General features: G+C 28.3%; 1 protein-coding gene across 2 annotated transcripts in view; it reads left to right on the forward strand.

Moving 5' to 3' along the window:
- The first annotated feature begins 34 nt into the window (after nucleotides 1-34).
- The window catches only part of LOC107444954 (WD repeat-containing protein 46), an 18,364-nt gene continuing 4,520 nt past the window's right edge, over nucleotides 35-13,878 (forward strand). The window contains exons 1-10 of one of the 2 annotated variants that reach the window (XM_071183499.1): nucleotides 35-281; nucleotides 491-609; nucleotides 3,036-3,148; nucleotides 3,418-3,505; nucleotides 4,571-4,632; nucleotides 8,027-8,282; nucleotides 10,245-10,380; nucleotides 10,528-10,627; nucleotides 10,711-10,864; nucleotides 12,751-12,898. In XM_071183499.1, the coding sequence (XP_071039600.1) occupies nucleotides 502-609; nucleotides 3,036-3,148; nucleotides 3,418-3,505; nucleotides 4,571-4,632; nucleotides 8,027-8,282; nucleotides 10,245-10,380; nucleotides 10,528-10,627; nucleotides 10,711-10,864; nucleotides 12,751-12,898 (1,165 nt within the window). In that variant the 5' untranslated portion in view covers nucleotides 35-281; nucleotides 491-501. Of the gene's footprint in view, nucleotides 398-490; nucleotides 610-3,035; nucleotides 3,149-3,417; nucleotides 3,506-4,570; nucleotides 4,633-8,026; nucleotides 8,283-10,244; nucleotides 10,381-10,527; nucleotides 10,628-10,710; nucleotides 10,865-12,750; nucleotides 12,899-13,878 lie in introns of both variants that reach the window. The other variant, XM_071183501.1, reaches the window with a different exon arrangement.

Raw genomic sequence — 13,878 nt, forward strand, 5'->3', positions numbered from 1 at the left:
CAGTAATTTATATTTGGCAGCATCAAAAAAGCCTGTTCGAGTTTACCAACTATTATCAACTTTCTAAACTTAAATGTTCGTATAATTTATTTATAACGCATTCGTTATTTGTTAAAATATTCCGTTCACGAAGTTTCAGTTTTTTCTAATTGAAAAAGTTCTTATTTGAATCTGAATTATTTTGTGGAAAGTGCACAAGAAAATGAAAATAAATAAACTAAATTTGTACACATGTTAATGTAATGTAAAATTTGTCAGTCACTTTCAGCAGTTATTAACAGGTATATATCGATTTAAAGCTCCTGTTTATTTTGAAACAAGTTTATTTTTTTCCTTTTTATTGCATTTCATCTGATTTTATGTTGATGTTCAAAATTCGATACTGCTTCAGTTTTGAGTATGCTTGTTAAAATCTTAATTTATTTGAATTTTATGCCCTATATATTATGTCGTTGTTTTCAATAGTATTGACTTATTATTATTTTTTTAGCTTATGTAATTATGTCTCACTTTGAAACTGAGAATACTTCTTTTGATCCATATCATGGCGCTCCACCTGTACCTATAGAAAAACTTAAGAAATACAAAAGAGGAGAAAGAGTTGATTTTGTAAGCGATTTCCCTATGATTTTTATATCTTAATAATTAATGATAATAGAAGGTAAGATATTAGATATAAAACATTGTATAATGAAACAAATAGTTAAGCTATTACTATTTTGATAAAATTTGGTTTACTGCTACCAAATTAAGTTCTGCTATGCTCTAAACTGAGTAATTAAAAGTTGCATGTTGAGAGAGTTTTTATGGTAAGCCATTATATATGGGAAATTTTACAGCTTAACCTTAATGTTGACTAATGTTAACCTTAATGCTGGTAAAAAATTTAATGGTTGTAGACAGGGTTGGGTTTTTGACGTCAAAAAGTGGTTTTTGACATGACAAGGGTATAATACTGGTTTAAACCGTCAAAAACCCGTCAAAAATGTCAAAAACTAAAGTTTGCCAAAAAAATATATAAACTTCAAAACTACCAACAGTTACCATGCATTATATTGAAATTTAATTATACTATAGGTAATCAGCAGGTTTTAAAATATTTTTTAATTAAAATGAAGGTAAAATAACAGATTTAAAATCTCAGAAATTTATATTCAAATACATGTGCGAAAAATTTTGCACAAAATTTTTTTAAATATTTATATTTTGAAAATAAAATTTTTTTTCTTTGATACTTAAGAAAATTAAAAGTTTATTACTATGCATTTTTGACATATAAGGAACATATAACTAATATTTATAAGGAACTTACAAGTTATGGTTGTATAAATACAAACTTGATACAAGTGTATGAAAAAAAATTTTTATGTTATACCGAATATCTTTATTATCCAGTATGTTAATTTGAATTTAAAAGTAGTTATATTTGTGAATAATGATAAATATAATTCATATTGTTTATTATATTTATTTATAATTATTACACTTATCATTTTAAGACAATTTTTACCTCTTAATTTTTTCCCCCCCACTTGTATTAAGAATACAAATAATGCATATCTTGAAAGCAAGAAGTAATTATTCAACAGCTGAATATTTAGATATTCAACAAAACTATGTATATAGTATTCAGCAAAATGAAATTCACAAGTATTTGGATAAACTAAATTTTCAGCATAGTAAATGAATAGGCTGAATATACTGTAAATCGACACTAACTACTCTGTGTATTTAACAGAAAGCACTTAAATTTGTATTGTCTTATGTTAAAAAGATTATTAAGAAAATTTAAAGGAATATTACAAAGATTTTTCTTTAAAAGATGTCCAATGTGCAAAACTGCTAATGTTTATCTTTAAAAATGTCTAATTTTTAGTATAATCTATACTATACACTAAATTTGGTTATAAATAAATTTCTTAATAATATCACTGCAGATTTTCAATAACACATGAAAATGAATACATAATATTGAATACAAAAGATAATGAATACAAAAGATGTGAGCTTTCAAAAGTACAAGATTTTGGTTACTATTCAAAATATAAGTGTTTCTTCAAAATTTTAAATTTATTTTTTCTAGAACATATTTAGAAACACTATCCTTTATAAAAAATATATAAATTTTATATATTAATTTAATTTTACATATGAATATAGGTTTTTGACATTTTCGACATTTTTGACAGTGAGGTTTTTGATGTGACGGTTTAAACCATGGTTTAAACTGTCAAAAACTGTCACATGTCAAAAACCTGCCAACCCTGGTTGTAGATGTGTTCATAATTACAAAAAATTGTCAATTGTACATTGTTTTATAATTAAGGATATTTAATTTTTTTTATCATATTGGTGAAATGCAGTATTATTAAAATTGAATTTTGTCATGCATATACCATATAATTTTAAAAGTTAACTATGTAGCACTCATAATCTTTGAAAATCTAGAGATCCTTTGCACAGAATAATAAAGAAAAAATTGAAATTTCAGATCAGATAGGATGATAGAAGATCAAAATTAACTGAACTGTCAATTCTGCCAATTTTGACTTTTTCATAATAGTAATTTCCTTTCTTTTTAATTTGTCTAATATTACAAATAGGGAAGAAATTTTAAAAAATCATTATCTTTCAATAATATTTTTGAATCTATCTGAGAATTAGGCACATTTTTGCTTTTTAAATGTTGTGATAATGATCATCTTCTTATAAACTTACATTCATATTATGATCTATGAAAATGTATCCAAAAGTCTTTATTTTAAATAATTATTTCAATAATGTTTTATTCTTTTTATTAATTTCATTTTATATTTTCATTATTTTGATATCAATGAGATACTCCTAGTAAACAGATTATAACTATTTCAATTTTAAAAAATGCAAATTTCATTATTGAATCTGCTTATAAAATATATGAAGGAAATAAGAACCATGCAATAATTTAAAAACCTTCTATATTTCAAATTACTATTCATTGTTTTCTGTAAAACTATTATAAATGTGATTTTTACATTTTTTTTTTATTTATTTAGAGGGGAATTAAAAGTAAACTACACAAAATAGACCTGATTAAAGCTGATAAAAAGATTCGGAAATCTGTAAGAGATGCTGCAAGAAATGAATTGCTGTTAACAGAAGAATCTGGGTAATTATCTTGCTTTGTATACGCAAACATTTGGATTATTATTAATTAAACCTTAAAACTTGCTCACCTTGATTTAAAATAAGCAGAATATAAAGATACATTTTTTTGAAGGAAACCGTGCTTTTCTCTCAATGTACCTGTTCATATTGTTTATTTTTAAGAAAATCTTTGTTATTAATTATATCTCTGGAAATTAAATTTTTTTCTAGATTTTATGCTGTTGAATAATTTAAAATTCACTTTAAAATATGCTAAATAAATTTTAATAGTTATCTTGAACCTGATGATAATGAAGATACCTATAGAATCAGTCAACATGAGATTGCTGCTGAAGTTGACATTACTAGTGCTTCTAAGGTAATTCTGTAAATATATGTATTTTTTTATTTTATAAGTAACGAAAAAACTTTTTTTTAAATAAATAATCAATAAAAATCTTGACATAAGTTCTCTATTCTTTATTATTTGGTTCTACTTTTTTTCTAACTAGTTATTTTTCTCATATAATTTGTATGCCTCATATCGTATATATCAGTGGTGCGCAAACTTTTTTCGACTGCGACCCCTTTTGTAGAGAGAAAATTTTCGGTGACCCCTAGAGATAAATGTTCACAAATACGATGTATATTTCGCGCATTTCTTTCGTTTCATCGAATAAAAACATCATCATATTTAACTCATATTAATTTTTATTTATAATTTTAAGAAAATACTTTTTGTATAATTCAAAAATCAGTAATTGCCCTTTAATGAGATGTATGTGGCTGCAAGTTTCTAATTATCTCATCGATGTTTGGATGTATGTTACTAATTGCAATTCGCATACCATCTTCAGGGTTTAAACGCGAGTGGTATTTAGTTTTTATTGAAACTAGTTTGCTAAATCCAGTTTCACATAAATACGTTGATGCAAATTGTATTAACACTATGATGGCATTCTTGCATAAAACGGGATATTGTTTTTCCACGGATAGCCAGATAGAGAATACATTACGCATTACGGTCATGGAAAGAGTGGACAGCATGAAATTGCAATTAAACAGTTAGTGGCGGCGCTTCACTCTTTATATGTACACTGTATAGTATGCTGCATGCAGGGATAATGCATTTCATAAAAATTTGGCGACCCCCAAAAAACTTCTGACGACCCCTAGTTTGCGCACCACTGGTATATATACATATTTATATATATATTCCCTCCTTTCCTAAAAAATGTAATTCATGAATTTACAACCTGTTTAACATTTAACATAGTATTATAATGCTAATGACTCTTTTTTTCCCTCGCTTAAATACGTTTGCTTATTTGCTTATCACTTTGTAAGTTCAAAGCAAAGAATAATTCTTATTAATTTATTTCTACAAACACTCTTTTAAATATGATAATAAATGTGGAATTTATTTTTACATTTTATTTTACAGTTGTTTAATCTATCCCTGACTGAATTTGGACCATATAAGATAAATTATTCAAGAGATGGAAGGTAATAGAATGCATATTTTTTGTGTTTGTAAGCTTTTTTTTTTTCTTGCTTTATTAATTGTTTATTATCTGTGTCTGCATATTGTAATATCTATTATTTTATACCTAGTTTTTTATCCTCCTTCTTGGTTTTAATGATTTTGCTTGTAATAAAACTAAAAACCTGCAAAATGTCTATTAAATCTTTTTCGGTCATTCTATAGTTTGTACTATTTACTTCTAAAATATAGTCAAAATCAAAAATTTTAAAACTTGACATAACTTATTTTAGAGATTGTCATAACTTTAATAAAGCAGTTTTTTCAAAATAGTTAGAAAAGTAGATTTTTATTTAAGTAGCAATTAAATCAATTAATTATTTTAAGTAAGCTTTTTGTGTAAATCTAAAAGCAAATTATTTTTCTGTTTTGTTCTTACTGAGATTGTATGATAGTTGCTGGATACATTTAATGAATGGTTCTTTTTAACTTTTTGAAAAGTGAAAAATCTGAATAAATAAAAATCCTTATGTTTACAAATATTATTATGTCTGTTTTTGGATATTGTCTGAAACTTTGCATTGTGACTAAGTAACAAAGTTTATTTCAAAAAAAGTTTTCCTGATGTGTCACATTATTTCTATTTAAGATTACGTATTATTATAATATACTGAAAATAAAAACATTATATTAATGGAATAATCTGTCATGCGTTAAATATAATACCTAGTGGACTTGTGGGTCATAGGTTGCTGACCATTAGTCTAGTCATTAGTTGCCTAAGGAAAATATAATTTGTTCGTGGAAATTGCTTAAAATTTACTTGCTAATTTTGACCATTGTGTGTATATGTTGTATAAAAGCAAACATTCTTGAGTGAACAGAGAACAAACTTGATAAATGTAAACAAAAAATAATAATAACGAAATGTTCATTTAAAAGCTAATGAAAAGTAGAAAAATAAATTCCATGTGTCATAGTGATGATTATGACAATTTTATCGTGTTCTTAATTTTTGAAAAATAAAATTTTACCAGATGATAAAAAGTTTTTTTAAAAAATTTCTTCTTAGTATTTTCCTAATACAGTCAAACCCCGTTAACGCGAAATCGCTTATCACGAAATTTCGCTTAACGCGAAATAATTGTTAGGTCCCGTCGATCGAGTCTGAAGAATAGTGTTAATTAATTCTTTTAACGCGAAACCCAAATCGCAAAATACCGCTTAAGACGAAAAGAATTTTTTTCACTCCAAGTCAAAATTTCTTCTTTTACAAGAGTTTGGAATTAGTGTTTTGAAATTTCTACTCCTACCCTCGAATCGAGGTCCCATCCTTCCATAATTATCTCTTTTGATTGGTTGCTGCTATTCTGTTTCGGAATGTTCTTTGCACGTGCGTGGAAGGGGGTGGAAAGTAGTGCATAAGCACACATGATCGTGGTAGAGTCCGACTGTCAGTTGCCCTTGAAATTTCGTAAAAATGAGTCGAAAACAGCAATCCTTGTCCTTAGAGACTAAACAAAAAATTTTGAATGAAGTTTGTGATGGAATATTAAAGAAAACAGAGATCGCGACGAAATATGGAATTCCCAACAGCACGCTATCTACGATTATAAAAAATCGTGAAAAAATTGAAGTCGCATATGCTATCAATCAATTTGAGCCAGCTAGAAAGCGAATGAGAACAGGGGGAAATGAGGAGATCGAAGTAGCGCTTTTGCGATGGGTGCGTGAAGCAAGGAGTCAGAATCTGCCTTTAACGGGTCATGTATTGCAAGAAAAAGCAAAAGTTTTTGCGGATGCTCTCGGCGTGACAAATTTCGCATCTTCAAACGGTTGGTTAACACGATTCAAAAAGCGTCATGGAATTGTGTGTCATAAAATCTGTGGCGAAGAAGCAACTGTAGATAAGGAGACTGTGGAATCATTTTTGTCTGAAAAGTGGCCTGCTCTTAGGAAAAATTACGCGCCACGTGACATTTTCAATGCTGATGAAACGGGACTCTTTTTCAAAGCATTGCCCTCCCGTACATTGAGCATTAAAGGAGAAAAATGCTCCGGCGGAAAATGCTCTAAAGAGAGAATTACTGTTTTGGTCGCTTGTAATATGGATGGGACCGAAAAATTGCCCTTGTTTGTCGTAGGTAAATCAGCGAACCCACGTTGTTTTAAGAACTTAAAAACTTTACCCGTTGTATATGCTTCAAATAAGAAAGCCTGGATGAATAAAATGCTTTTTAAGAAATGGTTAACAGACTTGGACAGGAAACTATTTCGGGAAAAAAGAAATATTTGTTTGATGCTTGACAATTGTAGTGCTCATAATGATATTCACGGACTAAAAGCGATTAAATGTGTTTTTTTACCTCCTAACACCACAGCAAAACTTCAGCCGTGCGATCAAGGTATCATTCATAGCTTGAAGGTGCAATACAGAAAAGAAATGGTACGCAAGATGATCCATTGCTTTGATAATAAAATTACATTTTCTGTAAATCTATTAGACGCAATGAGATACTTAAAATGTGCTTGGAACAATGTTTCTTCTGAAACAATTATAAACAGTTTCAAGTGCGGTGGGTTCACAGATGGAAAAGAAATGAATCTTCAAGAAATAAGTGAAGCAGAACCAGAAACGTTGACTAATTTGATCGAAGAAGCGGAAAAACGCGGGATTCTATCAGCCCCTTTGTTCAAAGACTACACCACTATAGACGAAGATTTGCTAACATCGGATATAACCACCGATCAAGACATAATCGCTGAACTATCGGCGAAAAATGATGATGTCGACATGGATACAACTGATGAAGAGTCCGATATTGAACAAGAAAATCCAGTTACTTTAAATGAGGCGACATGTGCAATGAAAGTAATTAATCGTTTCCTCATGCAACAAGAAAATGCTATGGATGCATTAGATAACTTAGAACATATAAATGACTTTATTAATAAGTGTTATCTTAAGAAATTAAAACAGAAGTCAATAACTGACTTTTTTCAACCTTGATTCCGTAACGGATAAATAAATTCGTAATTTGGCGTTCAATTCACTTCATTATTTCTTCTCCAAATTTCAAGTTATTTTTAAATGTTCATTGTTTTTAGTATTTTTAATTTTATGTTAAATTCACTTAAATTTGCAATATGTCTTCATTAGTAACTTTTAAGAACTGTAATATATAAGTAATTGTTTAGTAGTTCAATAATTGTTGACTAGATGCCGCCACTACCTAAACGGTTAACACGAAATTCGGTTAACACGAAAAATTTCGGTGGTCCCGACGATTTCGTGTTAACGGGGTTTGACTGTATTTCATCTAAAGTTCCTTTAAATATTTTAATTTGAAAAATTTTAAATATTATTTTGTCTAGGAATTCTATGAAATTAACTAAGTCTTTAAATTGTTTTTTCAGGCATCTCTTGCTTGGTGGCCGCAGAGGACATGTTGCTGCTATGGATTGGGTTACCAAAAGGCTTCATTGTGAGATAAATGTCATGGAATCTGTTCACGATCTTTGTTATCTCCACTTACCTACTATGTTTGCTACTGCTCAAAAAGAATGGGTTTATATATATGACAATAAAGGAGTCGAACTTCATTGCATCAAAAGGCTTAGTAGAGTTTTACAAATGGAATTTTTACCATATCATTTTCTATTAGCGACATCTGTAAGTATTTTGATTATAATATTTATTAGAAAAAAATTATGTGTCTTTGATTTGATGATATATCTTGAAATCCCTCCTGCTGGTTATCTATCTTTTAATTCACAACAATTATGCAAATTCTGGCAATTGCTTAATAAGTTCACTGTTGGGATTATAATCTGGAAAAGCTCTATCACTTCTTGACATTTTAATCAACTAGAAGTTTGAATCTTAAAGCAGGAATCTGAGTAATTAATAGTGTATTTCTGATATTTTAATTGCAAATGTACTTATGTAAAATACATAATTGTTTGTTAAGGAAATAGCATCATCTCTTGTAAAGAAAAATTATTTGTTCCTTTTATTGACTTTAATTTAAAACGTCTGTAATAACAATACAAACAAGCTCAAAATCAAAATACTCAGGGTTGTATTGGTTTTTTTCAGGAAAAATCTAACCTACTGGGCTTTTTTGGAGTTTCAGGATTTCATTGTTTTTTTACTATTGTTTATAATCTTAGAGTAAATCTTGTCTTGCTACAATTTAAATACCATTAATTTAATATAATTGTGTTAATTTGCTATATTTAAAAAAATTTCATTTGAAACTGTATATAAGAAGACTTATAGGTCTGAAAAAAATATTATTTAAAAAATATTTTTATAAATAATTTCCCCATTTTGTTGAATTGTGATTCTAAAATATTTATTGCATATATTGTTATAACGATGATTTCAATAATATTGTGAATTAGTTTCTCAAGTTTTTGTTAAAATACTTTTGTACATTGTTTGCAATTTATAGTTATATATGTTTTTAAAAAGGTTAATTAAAAATTTTCAAGCACAGTAGAATATAGAAGTAATGGAAATATAAACTTTTCAATGTATGGAATTGAGCTAATCTGTTAATAAAAAATCATATCTGCCAAGTCTCCTGTTTTTTAACGAAGATTCGTGTATTTTACAACTTACCCGTATATTCTCAAATTTCTCCGTATCTCTTAAAGAATATTTTTGGTGATAAAATATCCACTGATGGCAAAGATACTTCACTTATTCTTCAACAGATGGTGCTATTGCCAGTACTGCAGTATGTTGACTGTTAATAGTTTAAATTGAGCCATGATTGCTCAGGGGATGGAGCATTTGCCTTCCAATGAGATGAACCAGGTTCGAATCCCAGTGATGACTAGTCGATACAAATTCCGCATCCAGCTTGCACGGACCACAGTTCTGATATAAAATACCCTCAGTGGTAGAGGGGTCACGGATTAAAGTCCCTTTGCCACCTAGTCTAGTTTTCGTGTAACTCAAATGTGGTTTAGTCCCATCAAAAAGTCCTCCACGAAGGAAAATTTCTCCCAATACCTGATCCAGGAGTTCCCTTGTCTTCTGGATTGTGTTCAAAATTACAAGGCTACGGAGTTGATCATTAGTGGTCATAAACTCAAAATTTGGTCGGCTGTCCAACGACGGTTATGAAATAAAATACAAAAACAAACATTCTTTATAATAGGTTTCATGCGAAAGAAATAATAGAATTTCATATAGAAAATTAATAGTTTCATAAAAGAAATACATGGTCAACAACGGTTATAAAATAAAATAGTTTAAGTAATTACAAATAATGGTTTGAAAAAATCATCTTTATATTAAGATTTATAGACATCTTTTTGTTAACTGTAAATGCTTATATTATTTCCAATTTTGAGTTTCTCTTTTTAACTTACAAGATTATGCATGATGTATCAAAACTTTACTAAAAGCCTAAAAAATTTCGCTAGCAAAATCTCCATTATTTTATTTTTCCAATGTTGGGAGGTATGTGAAATGCAATTATGAAGAAACCCACTGTCAGGTTGGTTTTTTTTTAAAATTAAACTAACCTGGGTTTGTTTTTTTTGGGAGGGGAGGAATGGGTAAAATTATTGCAACAATACTTCCCAAAATGTTTCATGTGAATAATTTTCTTCGTTTCAGAGTGAAAAAGGATTTGTATCATGGTTAGATGTTTCTATTGGTAAAATGGTAAAGGAACTGTATACTAATGCTGGTCGACTAAATGTAATGAAACAAAATCCTTACAATGCTGTTCTTGTAACTGGTCATCCAAATGGTGAGAATATAACAGATTTTTTTAAAACTTATGACAGTTATTAACAAATAAATTTAGATTCTAGATGGCATAAAGTTTGAAAAATCAAATTACAAAACATATATATTCTTGTTATATATAATAGTCATTTTAATTTCAAAAATTTAGGTTCAGTAAGCATGTGGTCGCCAAATGTTGATAAGCCTCTTGCAAGGATTTTATGTCATGCCCATCCAATTAGAGCTCTTGCTGTTGATTCTAAAGGATTGTAAGATTTTTTTTTTAATTTTCTTTGAAATTTTAATTTTTTTACTGCTTTTACATGACTGACATAAGTTAATTGCACTGAAGGTACATTGCTACAGCTGGTGCTGACAGAACTCTAAAAATATTTGATGTTCGAACATATAAATGCTTGCAGTCATACAAATTAAAAGGTGCTGCTGGATTCTTGGATTTCAGCCAAACGGATGCATTAGCTGTGGGTATTGGAAGTGTTGTAGAAGTAAGCATAAATAAAAACATCTTGATTTAAGAAATTTTTTTATTTAGTTTTACCATGGCCTACCTCCAAATCTATGTAATATGCACATGCACACAAACTCAATTAGTGGAAAACTTGTCATCATTACAGAAATTTTTTACTATTACTAAAAAAGAAAAATATCCACCTCTTCAAAGAAAGTTTGTCCTTTCGAATACCCGAGAAGAAGAAGAAAATTCCTTTTTATGCCTTATCCTACCATTGCAAACACAATTTAAAATTACATTCACATGATTTAGAATCACACATTACGTGATATAAGATCTGGCATCTTGTTTCGTATTTTCATAATTTTATATCAAATATTGCATTTTGTATTCTCTCAATTTATAAGACACTATTATGATTCGAGTTCAAGTGACTTAAAAATTATATATCAGAATTTGTATTCACACGATTTTAAAATGAAATACCAGGGTTTGTATTTTTGTGATTTTAAAATCAAGTATTGGGATTCGCATTAGGGTGATTTTAAAATGAATCATTGAGATTCACATTCACGAAATTTTAAAATCAAATATCGATGTTCGTATTCTCGCTATTTTTAAATGAAACATCGAGATTCATGTTCTCATGATTTCAAAATCAGATATTGAGATTCATATTCTCGCGAATTTAAAATCAAACATTGATATTCACATTAACGCTATTTTAAAATTGAACATCACTATTCATATTCACATTTTTTTTTTTTAAGTTAAATATCAAAATTTGTATTCACATGAGTTAAAAACTACACATTGAGATTCATAATTACGCAACCTAAATAAATAACTAAAATCTCACGTTGATTTCTTTTTATTAAAGCGTTGATAACATTTTGTGGGTAAATGCTTCTTACTTACTTTTTTTCATACTCAAATTTCATGTATTTTTTTTTTAATTTTAACATAGCATTTTTAGATTTCTGTTTTCAGCTTTTTCAATTTTTTACTAAACTTTTCCATGTAATAAGAATCAATATAAAGTTCTATTAAAATTAAGCAATTTTGCAAAAATCCATGATTTTCAAACAAATTTTGCCGAAATGACGTGGCTAAAAGAAGAGGTATAACTAGTTACAAGAGTTAATCAAAGTGTGCAGAAAGTTTTTTAATTTAGATTTTATATGCACAGAAGGTGTTTCATTTTATCTAAGTCAGTCTAATTTATTAGGTAAACTTGTTATGCAAATTTTTCAGTCAAGCATTGCTCTTGTTTAATAACAGGAAAAAAAATGGTTTATTGTTTGAGAAATATTAACAACGCTGTACTAGTTGGCAGTTCAAGGAGTTTAAAGCGGTCACAAATTATGTGCTGTTATCAAATTAAAATATATTTAGTCTTATTTCTATTTCTATATTTTCTTCTGTTTCACGAAATCTACAATTCAAATTCAGGAATAGTGATTATTTCAGAGATAAATTTTTTGCTGAGTGGGCATCTTTAGAAAAAAAATACCAAGCTATTTTAAAATATTTACTTTGCTATTTCAAATTATAATATTATTCTTATAGCATTTTGCTTTTTTGATAATTGAGTTTATTTTTAATGATGCTTAAAATTATAAAAAATATTTACTTTTCAATTAGCTTGATCATTTTTATGTGAATTCAAGTTAACTTTAATCCATAGCAGTAAATTATTAGAAATTGACAAAGAATCTAGTACATTATAAAACCATGAAATGTTGTTGTAAGTAATGTTTTGCATATTCCAAATGTAAACGAGATACAATTTAGCTTTGTAGACCTTTAATCTTTGTTTTATATTTCATGATTTTTAGGTACATTTATTTTTATATTTTTAAAATTTATAAATGTTATGTTCTGTCTGTTGAGTATCTGCAAATTCATTAAATATTTTAGGTGTATAAAGGTTGTTGCAGAAATACTGTTAAAACTCCATATTTGCGTCATAGAATTACATCAACGGTCTCTGATGTTCAGTTTTGTCCTTATGAAGATGTGTTGGGGATTGGTTACAATTCAGGTTTTGATAGTATTTTAATACCAGGTAATTAATAACTTTTGTTTTGCTACCATTTAATTTTTATAGAAATTTTGATAAATTAACTGAAAATAATTTAAACATCTTCAAAAGTTAACACTCCTATTACCATTTCAATCTAATATATTATATTTCCTTATTAATGCTCTAAATACATCTTGTATATCTAGAACTATGAAAAAGCAGATAGTTGTGGTACAAATATTATTAGTTTTCCTTTTGAAAAGTAAATGCCCTATGTGTTTAACTGTTATATATTAATTTTCACCGGTACATAAATTTTTATAAACAAAAAAAAATCGAGACATCACAAACCATTAATTGAATTGTTAAAACTATTTTTATTTTATTTTTAATGTTTTAATCTGTTTTGTACAATTGGCTGGTGGCTGGGTCGCATGCAAGCGATTTCCCCCCTTTTTTTAGTTTTAAGTCCCTTCGCAAATGATTATTCCCCAACAGGCAGTAAATGGCTGAAGAGGAGTGGCGTAATGGTATGAGAGCCTATCAGAGCTTGCCAGAGGGCGCTGTTTTTCTCCCTCCTTTTTTTCGAATTTTCGACGCAGAGCGCGTTAGCCAGTCTCGTAATTTTTTTCTTAAAGGTAGCACGTTTTTTTTAGGTAGACGTTTTAGGGCTACTAGGTCCTGGATCCAGGGACCGGATGACCGATAAGTATTTTTTTTCCTTACAAACTGGCGTATTAAATTAGTAATTAATTTTAATTAACAATGTCGAAAATTGTTATAATATTAAATTAACTTAAAATAGATACTTAATAATCTAATTACGCCGATAATCTTAAACCACATGCGAATAATTTTTTTTTAAACCCAGCCTAATTTTTTATAAGTTGTTAAATGTGAATTATTTTCCATAATATATATTAAACTGTTGTAACAGTTGAAATTTTGTTTTGGAGATGTTGCACCAAAATTTTGAATTCCTAAGACATTCTGAGTATTGTGTTAACAAAGAATGTTTTATA

This window comes from Parasteatoda tepidariorum, chromosome 1 (genome assembly GCF_043381705.1).
Source record: "Parasteatoda tepidariorum isolate YZ-2023 chromosome 1, CAS_Ptep_4.0, whole genome shotgun sequence".
In the NCBI taxonomy this organism is placed as follows: Eukaryota; Metazoa; Arthropoda; class Arachnida; order Araneae; family Theridiidae; genus Parasteatoda; species Parasteatoda tepidariorum.